Source organism: Vombatus ursinus, unplaced genomic scaffold (assembly GCF_900497805.2).
Source record: "Vombatus ursinus unplaced genomic scaffold, bare-nosed wombat genome assembly UNPS02014179.1, whole genome shotgun sequence".
Classification (NCBI taxonomy): domain Eukaryota; kingdom Metazoa; phylum Chordata; class Mammalia; order Diprotodontia; family Vombatidae; genus Vombatus; species Vombatus ursinus.
Genome location: NW_020953957.1, coordinates 953,629 through 968,669, shown reverse-complemented (window position 1 = coordinate 968,669; position 15,041 = coordinate 953,629). Strand labels below are relative to the sequence as shown.

General features: G+C 38.5%; 1 protein-coding gene across 4 annotated transcripts in view; it reads right to left on the bottom strand.

Annotated features, from left to right (window-relative positions):
- Window positions 1-6,278: 6,278 nt before the first annotated feature.
- Window positions 6,279-15,041, bottom strand: part of PTPN22 (protein tyrosine phosphatase, non-receptor type 22) — a 69,112-nt gene continuing 60,349 nt past the window's right edge. For all 4 annotated transcript variants that reach the window (XM_027860390.1, XM_027860391.1, XM_027860393.1 and 1 more), the window contains 2 exons: window positions 10,947-11,018; window positions 6,279-6,837 (listed from right to left, as the gene is read on the bottom strand). In XM_027860390.1, coding sequence (XP_027716191.1) covers window positions 6,773-6,837; window positions 10,947-11,018 — 137 coding nt within the window. In that variant the 3' untranslated portion in view covers window positions 6,279-6,772. The remainder of the gene's footprint in view (window positions 6,838-10,946; window positions 11,019-15,041) is intronic.

Below are 15,041 nucleotides of genomic sequence, written 5' to 3'. Positions count from 1 at the left end.
TGTAAAGACTTCGGAACTGCGCGTTGCCTCCTGGGAGTGGTAGTTTTGCTAGGTAGGCTTCCCGCCCTCGCCCCTCCCCCCGCCCCCTGAACTGCGCAGCGTGTGGAGGACGAAAGGGAAGCGTGCGTCCAGTCACGCGTCTTTCCTGCTCGCGTTTCACATCCGCTGGCTGAGGAGGGGTTGCGGCCAACGAGTTTAACGGCCGCCCGCCGCCGTCCTGCGTCCCCGCTGCCTAGACGCCGCCTCCTACCCGCGCCTTTCGGCCACGCCGTTTCTCTTAATTGAATTTTACGTTCCTGGGAGGGAAAAGGGCTGGGGTGAAAGCCGATGGGAAAGAGGCGCCAAAGTAACTTCCGCAGGGGCGCTCGCCCCTGCCCCGCCTTCAGTCCAGCCGCGGGCTCGGGCCCGGACCGGCCGAGAGGCGGCCTCGGCTCCACCGTGCCGGCGGCTCCGCTCCAAACCCAAATGGGAGTCAGGTAACCGCAGGAACTTCCGGCGGGCCGCAGACGCGGGGACGGTCACTTGTCCAGCCATTCATTGAACACCGCCCGGAACAGTTCGCCGAGGTGTCATGCGCAGCGTCTCCTTGGGGGCGTCTGTTACGATGGGGTTCAATCTGTAACAGTCGTGAGTTTCCCCCAAAAAACCCCAAACTGCTTTTTTTCTTGGAAAGTTTTGCACGCCCCCCCCACCCAAAAAAAAATTAAATCAGTACCGGGTTGACCGACAGCCCACCAGCTGGCATGGACCGGGTTGGAGTCTCCCAGGAAAGTGATCCCATCCAAGTTGAGATCTGTCCTGATAGAGGTTGTTAACCCACAGAACCATGGGAATGTGAATAAATTGGGAGTATTTTGTCCGTTAAAAATAAGTTTATTAATAGAGGCATTCAACAAGCATTTACTAAATGCCACGTACTCAGCTAAGCTCTGGGAATACCAAAAGATAGTGCCTGCCTTCAAGAAGCTTACAATCTAACGAAAGACTTAACTAACCTGCAAGCTATTAAAACTCAAATTTGCACCAAGACTTTTGGAACTCCCAGAATAGGACGTAAATGGAAGGCAATGTCAGGGGAGTAGGGGGAAGGGGGGAGCCAAGAAAAGCCCTTTGCAGAAGGTTGGAGTCTTGAAGGAAGCCAGTGGGTGGAGGTGAGGACGAGAGTGAATTCCAGTAATGGAAGACAGCCAATGTCAAGGCACAGGCGAAGTATCTTAGGGGAGCAAGTGTGGGCTGGTGTAACAGGATCATGAAACAAAGTGGAGGAGAATTAAATTTAAGAAGACTGAAAAGGTAGAAGTTAGGTATGTGAAAGGTTTTAAATGACCAAAAGAGAATTTTCTATTTGATCCTGGAGATAAGGAGCCACTGTAGTTGATTGAAGGGAAGGACAACTGTCGATGTGGTGAGGCCAGCCTTAGGAAAATTACTTTGGCAGCTGAGGAGAGGAAAGCCTAAGGAAGGAAAAGACACAGTGTTTTGGGAGATCAGTTAAGAGACTATTGCTAAGTAGTCCAGGAGTGAAGTGATGAGGCCCCACTCCAGGGTGGAGGGCGAGAGAGTAGAGAGAAGTGATAGATAGGAGAGCTATTGTGTGGGTAGATATTGTTACAAGACTTGGCAACAGATTGTATGACTGAGAATGAGGAGTCAAGGAGGAAGAGCCTGGATGACTGGGAGAATGATGGTGCCCTTGAGGTTATTTGGGAACTTTGGAAGAAAGGCGGGATGGGGAGGGGGGAGGCAGAGATAATGAGTTCTATTTTGGAAGTGTTTGAGACATCTGTGGGACATCCAGATTGAGTTGTCCAGTAGATGACTTGGTGGAGGTTGGGAGAAGTTAGGGTTTGATAAACAAGTCTGAGCATTATCTGCATAGAGATGATAATTGAACCTGTGGGAACTGAGAAGATGAAGTGAGGTAAGTGTAGGGTGAGAAGGGAAGGAAGACAAGGACAGACCCTGTCTGGGTGACTCAGTGGTGGGCCTGGAGTCTGGAAGATAGTTCAAATCTAGCCTGAGACACTTACTAGGTATGTGACTCAGAACAAGTCACTTTAAGCTCTGTTTGCCTCACTTTCCCCAACTTTAAAATGGGGATAATAATAGCACTTACTCCCAGGGGTGGTGTGAGGATCAGATGAGAGAAAGTGCTTAGCTCAGTGCCTGGCACACAGTGTGTACTTAAATGGTTGTTTCCTTCCTTCCTTCCTTGACCTGGAGGAAGATCCAACAAAGGAGACTGACTGGAAGAGAACTAGTAGAAAGTCATGTCATGAAAATGAAAAGGGAAAGTATCCAGTAGAAAGGGTGATCCAGATCCTTTAAAGGACTCTGTGAATCAGAACATTTTCATAATAATATTAAGATGTTTTAAATTCTAATAAGGCAAATATCAGTATAACCCACGTAAACAAAAGCTGTTTTTTGGAGGGGATCCTCAATAATTTTTTAAGAGTATAAAGAGGTCCTGAGACTAAAAAGGTTGGGGCACTGTTAAAAGGCAGCAGAGAAATCAAGTTTCATTTCAGTTAAATGATTAGGTCAGAAACAAGATTAGAGAGTTTAGAATTAAGAGAAGTAGAGGCAGTGAGTGAAGGGGGCTTTCTCAAGGAGTTTAGCTAAGGGCAGAAAAGATGTTAAGATGATAGCAGAGATGGTAGGATCAAGTAAGTGTTTTTTTGAGAAGAGGAGACACAGGCATATTTATAAGCCTCTGAGAAGGGCCCAATAAATAGAGAGTGAATATTGAAGAAGAGTGGCTATTATAGTGGGGTAAATCAGCTGTTCAAATGAATAGAGCACTTACAGAGTCAGGAAGACCTAAGTTCAGTTTTTGTCTTTGACACTTATTGGCTGTGTGACCATGGACAAGTCACTTTATCTGTTTCTCTCAGTGAGGTCAGTAAAATTTACTTAGTGAAAGGAGTTGCCTATGTCAGGAAACCAGAGATCTTGAATTTTTTTTTTTTTTTGGTGAGGCAATCGGGGTTAAGTGACTTGCCCAGAGTCACACAGCTAGTAAGTATCCTGTGTCTGAGGTCACATTTGAACTCAGGTCCTCTTGACTCCAAGGCTGGAGCTCTAAACACTGTGTCACCTAGCTATCCCAGAGATCCTGAATTTTAAATGATCTCTACCCATACCTAGCTTCCAGAGCACTGCTTCCTTAACCTCACTGATAAAAACTTTACTCCAAAGAACTTTAAGAAAAAATTATTTAAACTTATTGAATGTGGAGAAAACTCTACTAAGCATTTGAATTCAGTAACCATTTATTTATCTTGTATGCAAAGAATATTCACATCAATGAGGTTACAGATCCACTTGAGTATTAAGTAAACAGAATACTTGTAAATGTTTTGTTAGGCTCCATGAAAAATATTGTCATGATGTATCTACATTTAAACAATAGATATGTTTCTGAAGGCTGTGTAAAAGTTTACAGACTTTCCTCACAACAATCTTGTGAGGGAGTTATATAGGTGGGGTAGGGGAGGGCTGAGGAGGGTTTCAGTGAGGACCTGAGATTTCAGTGATTTATAAAGCTTTAGGTGAAGGAATCTTAATACCAATGCAAATTTTTTGGCAATTGAGTCTTAGAAAATTGCATCAGACACTGAGAGGTTAAGTGTCTTGCTTTGTATGTTTGAAGAGACAGTGAATGAACCCAGGTTTTCCTGACTGGGTCCTTCTATTCACTTAGGCCAGGCTGCTTTTCATGCACATGTTATCCTCATTTTATAGATGAGGAAACTGAGGTTCACAGTGTATGATTTGGTCATGCTCATGCAGCTCATGTCTGAAACTTAAATCCAGATCTTTCTCCTAATAAGTCCTTTTGTTCCACACTGCTTCAGCACATAAATCAAATTTTTGTTATACAATAATTTTAAATGAATTATTTGAACACACTATGGAAATGCTTGATAAATCTTTCCATTTTCACCAACAGCATCCTAATCTAGGGCCTCATTAACCTTTTACCTGAATTATTTTATAGCTTTCTAGCTATCTTTTCCTCCATTCTTAACCTCACTGCCAGATTAATTTTGCTAAAATGTAGCTCTGAATCAACAAGTTCGACTTCAATAAACATTTACTAAAGACCTGTAATGTACTTCACGAAGCTGAAGAAGATAAACAAAATAAGACGTAATCTCCATCCTCAAGGAGGTTACTTTCTAGTAGTAATAATAAAACATCCTCACAGATAACTAATACAAATGGAATATAACAACTTCATAGCTGAGTAGGAACCTTCCAAGAAAGGAAAATTAATTCCTGACTGGAAGTGGTATTGGAGCATGAAGAATAGAGAGAATATCTATAAGCAGAAAGACCTTCATTCCTTGTAGTACCATGAAACTTGAACAAAGGCCCACCATTGGGAAAAGATGAGATGTTTGTGGAATAGAGGACTTTGGCTGGAGCACAAATTATGTGAGATGAAACTTTAAAGATATAAAGAATGTCATATCTTTGCTCTCAGTACAGCAAATGGGAGGACTTCTTAAATTAAGAAGGTAATAAAGAAATAGCTCATTTTAAACATTTATTAAATGTCCACTAGTTAGTTGTGAGAAATAGAACACACAAAGATAAAAAACACAGTTCCTGCCCTCAAGGAACTGATAGTCTACTTGAGGCAGAATAAGATCTACACAGAAAAGCATAATTCAAGGTAGGTAGATTAGAGAGTTATAGACAAAGTACCATAAGAAATGGAAGAAGAAAGTATGATTTGAGGATGTTTGGAGAAGGAATCAAGGAAAGATTTTCCAGAATGAATAGGGTTATTTCACTGACTTAAAAGAATCAACAGTACCCTACACAGGATTAATAAATATTTGCTGAATTGAAGGACAACACCTTCCTATTGCAGATATGTCAAAAATAATTTAATTACTAGATAAATAATCAATTTGGTATCACAGTCATTTATTTCAAGATTTTTACATTTACTTCCATATTTTCTATGATCTAGTATTTCTCAGCCCCCAGAGGTTATAAGGATTATTTTCTCTAGGGGAGAGGCTATTGTCAATTCTGGGGGTCCTGAACTTCTCAAGATAAGAAGAAAACTAATGGTTGCAACCTTGAGGTAGGATTAACATTTGGCATCATGTATTCTGGTAGTACTTCTGTACAGAGAGTTACCCCCTATTTGAGGCAGGGAAGTGCTGGAGAAAAGGAGTTCTGTATCTGTCTATGAGGACAGTCACAAAGAATAGCTGTGCATTTTCCCACTTCAAGTAGAGAGAGACATTGTTCTTGATCTGAGTACTTGTGAAGTAGTTCCTTCTCACCCTGACCCCCCACCTTTTCTCTTTGTTTCCTGAGATTAGATGGAGGTGAGGAAACATGGGATAGGAAGTGTTCATTCGTTTATGGTCTCCCTGCTAACTGGAAAGAATCTGATTTTTCTCCTTTTTGCAGGATTTAAAATCTGAAAACGCTAGCTGTCTCTGGTTTGAACATGGAGTTAGTGGTAGGTTAACAGTACAAGCACATTAATTTGAAAAATTTCATTACATTTTTAGTATCTTTTAAAATACTGATTTGTCAGAAGAATAAGGGTCCTGATACTCATACATTGTAGGATGATAATGATATAACCACATATGCCATCATAATATGTGCAGTAAAATGGATGAACAGGGAAGGGGATAGATTTTTTGGGTATGGTATTTTCCCTACATTTAGGCCCCTTTTGTAAAACTGTATTTTGTTCAAAAGACAAGGAATATTTTATTAATTATTTGGTGTTCAATTTTTCCATATTGGATTCTACATTAATGTTCGGTAACGTGTGCATATGTATTAGAGGGGCAGCTAGGCAGTGCAGCGCGTAGAGCACTTGGGCCTAGAGTCAGGAAGACCTGATTTCAAATCAACCATTAGACCCTTACTAGCTGTGTGACCAAGTGAACAAGTCATTTAACCTCTTTTTGCCTTAGTTCCCTCACCTGTAAAATGAGGATAATAATGGCATCTACCTCACAGAGTTATTGTGAGGAACAAATGAGATAATAATTGTAAAGCTTAGCACAGGGTCTGGTACATAGTAGGTGCTCTATAGATGTTAGGTATTACTGTTTTGTCTAGGGTATATGTTGTTTTGTCTTGTTTTGTTCAGGTCCTTTTTTTTTGTCTTATTTGTTGGGTGAATATAAAAAAAAGAAAGTAATTAATTGGGTTAATTCTTAATGGAAACCATAACAATAAGTTTCTAATAATACCAGTTTATATTTAAGTAGCACTTTACATTTTCAAAGGACTTTTATATGGATTTTTTATTCCCCACAACAATCTTGTAGGTAGATGTGCAAGACTAGTATAATTATTTGCATTTTATAGACAAAAAACTGATGCCAAGACAAGTTGAGTCACTTCCCTAAGTGACACAGAGCCAGCACTATAAGGAAATAATATCTAACATTCAATTTTTGCAAACCTTATTACCACATCATATACAAGAATAGTTTCATTTCAGAAGTGAAAAAAAATCCATTCTCAAACCTCTAAATACAACTAGTTACTTCTAACTAGATGTAAATAAGATGAAAATCCCAAAATGTTGTACATATCTGTGCATCTCTTTTGTTTTAAAGCCATTTGTGTCATTAGCATATCACTTCATTGGTTATATGGTGATTATAGAGCACATTTATTTCATCTGGCAGCATTCTGATGTTTTTGTTTGACCACAATGCTCTCTTACACGGCAAATTCCAATTTGCATTCTTCTGAATGCTCGTTGGAAGTCAGATTAAATGTTCCACGTAGGAGGCGGATTTCTTGGTCCTTTTGGTTTTGAAAAACGGTTTGCAAAACCTAGAAGAAAGAAAATGTCAAATATTATATATGCATATGGCCCTTAGCTGCTAAAAAAAAAAGCTCATGATCTAAAGCTACATTAATAGAAGTTATAATATCAAAAGAACGGAAGCAATAGGCCCACTCACGCTGTCTTTGTTAGACTGGCCCTATAAGACTGTGCTCAGTTCTGAGTGCTGCATTTTAGCAAGGACCCTGATAAAATTAAGTTGGGACCAAGAAGGGCAGTTAAGAGGATGTTGGCAATTGTCATAAGTCAGTTAGCAGGCATTTAAGCGCTTTCTGTGCCAAACTGGCTCTGGGGATCGAAAGAAAAGTCTGCGATAGGTTCATAGATTTAGAGCTAGAAGGGACAGTGGAGTCATCCAGACCAATGGTATCGGGCAACAGCAGTGCTCTCTAGTGCAGCCTGAACCAGATTAAAATGTTATTGGGAAATATTTAACAATAAATTAAAATATAACACAACGTAGGTAATGCTAATATGTGGTTTTCTAAGTGGCTCCCTGCAAGGATCCTCACTTAAGTGACCTCTTTTCTGTTTGATATTTACCTGCCATGCACTTGTGTACATGCCACTTAACCTCCTTGGTGCTGTGTCTTAATCCATAACCTGATTTCACTGGATTGCTGTGACAAAAACCATAAATTTAAAGGGCTTAATAAGTTTGAGTTGTCACTATTTTCTCTGTGGCTCTAGAGGACAAAACTAAAACCATTTCTGAAAATTACAGGAAGGGAGCTTTTAGCTTCATATCAGGAAAGATCCTGAGAGAAATGATTATTAATAACTGATGACTTGGGGAAATTTCAATTTTCCCCTTTTTCTTGAAAATGGAATAGGCTTCCTAATAAGATCTTGACTTTCCATGTACTGAAAGTGTTTAAGCTACTTCTCATGCATCTCATGGAGGACTGAATTAAATGATCTTTGAAAACCCAATAGATTCTGTGATATGTATAAATATATATATATTTGAATTATGTTAAAGCTTTTATTCATTAGTTGACATTTTAACAAGTACAGCAAAATTGATATTAAGACAGTAATTTTAAATGAAAATTAATCATAATCACATTCTAATAATTCATATTATTAGTAAACCATTTAAAATTTTAATAATAATAATTGTATAGCAGTTTCTGGTTATTCATGGACAGGATATTTAAGTACCACAAAGCCAAGTATCATATTCCTCAATCCCTGCTCTCCTCAAATACTAAGAAATTTCCATTTCAGATAAAAATAAAATTTGATATAACATCAAAATTTATTTTTTAAAATGCCACATTAAATGCGATTTTCTCTCAGTTTCATTATAGAGAACCATTAACTTAAATGGGTTTTGAGAGGTCTTTGGGGTAGTTGGAGTACTTTGGGTACAAGAGGAGAATACTTTAAAAGGTGGGAGACCAGTTTGAATCCCCATCTCAGAATTATTAACTGTGTGGTCATAGATAGGCTTTTTTGGTTGTTTCTGGTCTGGACCTGTGATTTAATCCATGTAGGAAATTCCTTGTAAACGCCTTTTAGTGTTGCAGACAGCGACTGATATATAATGAGCAGTCAGTTCAGTTTCCTGGAGCAACCCAGAAGTTAAACAGATTTTTATCTTTAGATATATGTCACAAGTGACACTTGAGCCCAGGTATTTCTGACTCCAAGGCTACCAGTCTTTCTACCTACCACCTCTACCTTGCCTTATTTTCTTCCCCTTCCCCCCCCCCCCCCCCCCCCACACAAAAAATGAAAAGAGAGTAGGAAGTTTTCTTAAGTTACAGGCTAGATTTGGAAGAGAGAAGAAAGAAATGAGTATGTATGTGTGTGTACAATCAATCAATAAACATTTATTAAGCTCCTAGTCTGTGCTAAGAGGTGTGCTAAACTAAGCAGGGAGGATACAAAAAGTGGCAAAGACAGTCTCTGCCCTTTAGGAGCTTACAGTCTATCAAGGGAGAGAAACAAACAAATATGGACAAATAAGCTATATAAAGGATAAATACGAAATAATTAAGGGAAGGCACTAGAATTAGAAGTGGTTGGCAAGACTTCTTGTAGGAAGTAGGATTTTGGAAAACCAGGGAAACCTTGGGAAGCAGAGATGAAGAGAGAGATCATTCCAGGCATAGGGGACAGCCGGGAGCAGAGAGATGTAATATCTTGTTCATGGATCGGCAAGAAGACCATTGTCTCTTAAGAGAGAATAAGATGGGAGAAGACTGGAAAGGTAGAGGGGGGTAGGTCATGAAGAGCTTTGAACACTAAACAAAGGATTTTTTTTGTTTGGTCCTGAAGGCTGGAGGCAATCAGGAGCCACGGGAGTTTGTGGTTTTTTGAATGGGAAAAGAGAATATGTCATGGTCAGACTTGTACTTTAGGAAAAATAATTCTGAAATTACCTTTGCAGATAGTAATAGAAGTAGGGTAAAAAGGATGGGTATGGGTATGAAAGAAACTCTGAATGCCTTTCCTATGAGTGGGGGAAACAGTGGAATCCCAGGCGTCATAATCTCCGAGAGGGCAGAAGGAAAGTGGTGGGGAAGAATGGTAGGTCAAACAGTTCTTCACATTGGTCAGCAGGTGGCAACCTTGGTTTAAGACCTTGCTTCTAGACCAGTAAGCTGAAGAGTTGAAGGAAGGAGGCAGTGCGCAACCTCCAGAGATGCTGGAAAACTGGAAGTATGTAACACAGCTAGTTATAAATTAGTTAGAGATGACTTATAAATGGATCCAACCATATTGTGAGCGTTTCTCTTACTGAGATTTTAAAGCTTTGAAGCAGATGGTTTCAGTAGAATTATAAATAGTAGAATTTGAGAGGTAGAAGGATCCTTAAAATCTACTCTAACCCCTTCATTTAATAGTGGAAAAGTAGATGGGGACTAGATTGCAAAGGGCTTAAAGTGATAGGCTGAGAGTTTTGTACTTTATCCTAGAGGCAATAAGGAGTAACTGAAAATTTTTTGAGTCAGATCTGTATTTCAGGAATATTAGTTTGGTTGCTATTTAGAGGATGATTTGGAGAAATTGGGATACTAATTAGGAAATTACTACAGGAGTTTAGGTAAAAGACAAGAGGAACTGAATGAAATGGTATGGCACATACCTTGCACACCTCTGCTGATGGCTCTTGTATCATAGAACTTCTCTGACTTCACTAGGGTAGACCTTAGTGACAGCCTATTGCTGGACCCTTACTCAAAGCCTTTCTGGCTTGACTAGAGCTTATGCTCCCCTAGCAGAACTTTTAAGAAGGCTAGGTTAGTGCTACCTCACAATGAGGTATCAGAGTAGAACTTTGAAGTGATTGCTTAATTATTATTCCAGTTATTTAAAAGGTGAGATGCAGACAAAATTGAAATAAATATAAGAAACATTTTAGTTCTAAGAAAAGTTTCTGTCTGAAAATAACCAAGGTATTAAGACAAACAGGATTCAGTCAGGCTTTTATAGGCTTGTATGCTAGTTACTTTCATCCATAAAATGTCTAAGCACTTTTGGTTCATGCTAAGCTTTTTGGTTAATGATATCCTTTAGTAATAATATTCTCCATTAATTGCCATAAACATTACTAAATGACAGTCTACAGTAGTACAATAAGTACCATGGATATAGTAAATAATAGGATGTTTGAAATAATACCAGATGATCACTATACAATTATAGATATGTAATGTTTATAATTGGGTGAATAATTGCCTTACCATGTTTTTAAGATACTGAAGCTACTTTATCTTCTATTTTTTAGTGACTTTCACAAACTCATGTAGCAGTAATTATTTTCATCATACGTGGAAATTCATTATAACTTTGTTTTAGCCATGAACTGGACTTCTCAATTACAAAATCTATATTCTCCTTTATCTAGTTTGCATATTTATCTACCACATACTAAACAGGTATCCACTTGCCTAATTTTAATTTCCAAAATGTGCTGAGCAATCCATCCTTGAGTGAGTTAAGAGGCAACAGAAGTCTCAAAATTATGAGATAAATATAAGATGTCTATTTGTCACTTTAAGATAAAGTCACAGTATAAAGACATATGCTCAATACACACAACTTGGCCAAAACTATTAAGAAGTAACTCCAGAATAACACATACCAAAGTTCAGAAAGGAACTAGAATGATTTGATTGTATGGATTCTGCTGACTTGACTGGTTGCGATGAGATACCTGGAAATATAGGAAAGGTTTCAGGGAAAGAAAGGTTCTTCAGACCACGGAATGAGACTTCCCTATCTATAGTCCAACTATTAAACACAATTCTCCACTGACTTAGTTAATCCCTATAATCTTTCTTTGTAGAACTACAAATGAAAATTATACTATTACATGCCCAAGAAGGTATGTATCATCATCATATCATGTATCACAAAATGTCTTTGCCTATTAGATTAAAACCATAAAATCTTCTAATTGAACTACAAAAATAAGTTAATTTCATTGCAGTGAAGTTAGTAAAAACTAAAGATTCAGCAGGAAACAAAGTGTTTAGCAGTAAAACTTTTATAATTAATCTTTTTCATTTGAGGATTTATAAAAATCTAACTTTGGGTTTCAAAATTCTGTATCATGAACTGCACCTTACTTTGTTCTCAGTTACTATCCTTGTTATTTCCTATATTCATTCATTCATTCCTCCACAAGCAGTCTCCATGTTTTCTCTTACATTAGCCCTCTATTCACCAAAGTGATTTTCCTAAAGTGTAAGTCAAATCACATCTCCCCTCCTCCCAAGTCAATAAACTCCAATGGTCCCCTGTTACCTATAGGGCAAAATATAAATGCTTCAGCTTGGCATTTAAAGTTCTTAATATGCTGCTTCCTATCTTTCCTGTCTGCCTCCCCAGCCTCTCCTTCCCAGCCCCCAGCACTACTCTGCTAAAGCCATACTGGCCCACTCCCTGTTTTCTCATATGTGGTGACATTCCATCTCCATTACCCATGCCTTTGCCTGAGCTTTCCACCATGCTTGGAATGCTCTCCGTCCAAATCTCTGCTTCTTGGAATGCCTAGCTTCTTTTAAGATTTAGCTTAAGCTTTATCTCATATAAGAGGCCTTTTTGCCCCCTCCCCTCCACCCCAAAGGGGAAACCCTTCCCTAAGTCAGCCGTCCTCTACTCTCTGTGTTTACAGTGTTTTAACAGTGTTATATACACACACATACACAGACATGTAAATATGTACGTGTTACATATCTGTCAGTCTCCCCCATTTGAATGTTAAGTTCTTTGAAGGCAGGGACTATTTTTGCTTTTTCTTTCTATTTCCAGTGCCTGGCAAAAAGATTATTGATTGATTGATTCTATTTGCCAGTGTATGTCTTTCCCATCATCCCTCTTTCTATTCCCAGCAAGTCTTTCTGGCTAGATAAGATTTTCCCCCCATTTTAGTTATTTATATGCAGCCTACACTTCTTGCTGCTCCATATTCACATACGCTCACCCAACACTACCTGAAAACATCTTTTTTCATGCTTTACCCTCCTATTTTTTATGACAGTCTGCAAAAATAGCCTAATTTAAACATAGTAAGCATTTTGCCTTACTGCCACTGCACAAGACACTATATAGAATGAAAATAGTAAATATAGGCTTATACAGACTTTCTAAACAAAACAATAATTTAAAAGTTCTAAATGTTAATTTTCAACCTTATGCTTTGTGTCCATATGGAGGACAGCAGATAGAATTGCCTGTACTACTTGTATGTACAAATGTAAATGTAATGATGACCCACTTATTTATATCATCATATGTGTTAAAGTATTTTTTTATCTTGTGTAAGTATAATGATGAATTTGGGTTTTTGGGAAAACCCTTTCCTCCAGAGTTACCGGAATGATGAGACATCACAAAGAACCTGAGGAAATGGCCAGGGCCCAAAAACCTCTTCTGTGGCCATCAGTCAGCTCTGTTATAATCTGAGAAACTTGAGGTGTCCTCCTAACCACAGAGGGTCTTACTGGGCAGGCCCAAAGGGACTGAAAGTTTGGCTCAAAGGAACTTGAAGCTTACTGTAGGTGGTGCTTGAGAGACTGTATACCCTTAGAATTGATTGAACAAGATCAGAAAATATTATCCTCTGAAACAGAAGCTAACAAAAATCAGCATAAAACAATTTAATTATCCTTTGCTGTAGGAGCAAACTACCCTTAAAAAAAGTTTTTTTTATAATGTCTTATTTTATAAGACCAGGGTATTACTTAACGTCAGCACGTGTAGGGAAGCTTTGTGGTGAAAATACAAGAGTGGGAAAGAACAGGAGCCCATCGTGCCCCAAAGTAATACTTTGTGGGGATCAGCCCTTATGTTTGTGCTCTACTCACTCAATTATAATTAGAAGTGAGTGATTGTTCTTAGGACCTGCTTTAGGGCCCCAGTACTAAGAGACAAAGGAGGGGTGGGGTGAGGGGAGATGTAGGTCTGGTAGTTTCACTTTTGTATGTGAGACAAAGTCCACATTTCCCCATTTAGTCTTATGTGTCCTGGATACTGTTGGTTACTCAGCTCTGGGATGAGCGCACAGAACATCTCTGTGGGGATTTATTATGATGAAGCCCTGAAACTAGGTCATTGAAAAATGAATTCTTGATAGTTTTGAGGTAAAACTCCCTCTTTTATCATGTGTACTATAGAGTCTAGTCATGTGATAGTGTACCTCCTTAAAAAGGAAAGCTAAGCTTAGAATGTAGTTAACTAAGATTATCTTTAATCTTGGAAATTTTAGTTTGTCATGGATCACAAGTTGTTGATGACTGATGGATTACTGAGTTTTCTTTTTACTTTGCTTTAGTTTATTATAAAAACCTTTTCTGTTCTTTGTATGTTTAAATTTCTTTTTTTTTGTGATTCTGTTTGTAATTTAAAACATGTTGAAGTGCTGTATTAACAATGTGTGTATCTCCAGAACTGTCTAGGGTGGTTGGGGGAAAAGAGAGGTGTCCTAATTTTAGATTACCAGTAACAATTCTTCAACAAAAATATTCATGGAGTATAATTATCTTATGCATCTCAAGAGTTAGAAAAATACATCAGAGACCCCAGTTAATCCATCCTCTACTGAACAAAAATACCTGCAACAGCCTGCCACACAATTGATCACTGAATTTTGATTTGAAGACCTCTAGTGAGCAGGAATCTACTAACTCCTATGGTAGCCGATACTACTTTGGGGTAGCTTGTTTTTAGGTTTAAGAAATATTTTCTTTTAACAAGGCTAAATCTACTTTTTCGGGGGGTGGTGTTGAGGTAATTGGGGTTAAGTGACTTGCCCAGAGTCACACAGCAAGTGAGTGTTATCTGTATGAAATTGGATTTGAACTCAGATCTTCCTGACCCCAGGGCCAGTGCTTTATGCACCGCGGCACCTAGTTGCCACTAAATTTACTTCTATACAATTTCTCATTTCTTCTAGTTTTCTCTTCTGTGGCTAAACAGAAAAACTTTAATCTTACCCTTCTACTTGACAACTCTTCAGATACTTGAAGACAGGTATTGTGTTCTTTTCCCCAAGCTTCTCCTTCAAACTAAACATTCTCAGTTCCTTCAACCAATTCTTATCTGGAATGATCTTTAGGCGCTTTACCATCCTGGTTGCCCTCCTCTGGAAATTCTCCAACTTTCTAAAAATCCACGCCTTTCTAAAATGTAGTGCCTAGAATACTTTAGATGTGGTCTGACCAGACCCAAATATAGCAAGACTGTCATGTCTTTTGTCTTGGATTCTGCCTTTCTTAAGTCTGATACCACATTATTCTTTTTTTGGTTGTTATTTCATGCTGTTGACTTACTGAGATTACAAGCTACCAAAACTCCCAGATCTTTTTCAGATAATCTACTATTGAGCCTCATCTCTCCTGTATTTTGTTTGTGGAGGTTTTTTTAAATTCAAATGTGATTTATCCCTGTTAAATTTAATTTTAATTGATTCAGCCTCTTTTTGGATCCTGACTCATTCATCCAGCATTTTAGCTATTCTTTTCAACTTTGTGACTATTTAATAAGCTACCACAGCTTGATTAAAATATGCCTTAAGAGCACTTTCCTCCTTTGTTCTAAATCTGTACTCACCCAGGAACTTCCTGATTTTATAATTTGGTCTCTGCTACCCAGAAGACGTGCCCTGAGCAGACCACAAGTTATTGGACCAAATACATCTCACATTTTAACTTAGAATAACCCAGAATATTTTAAG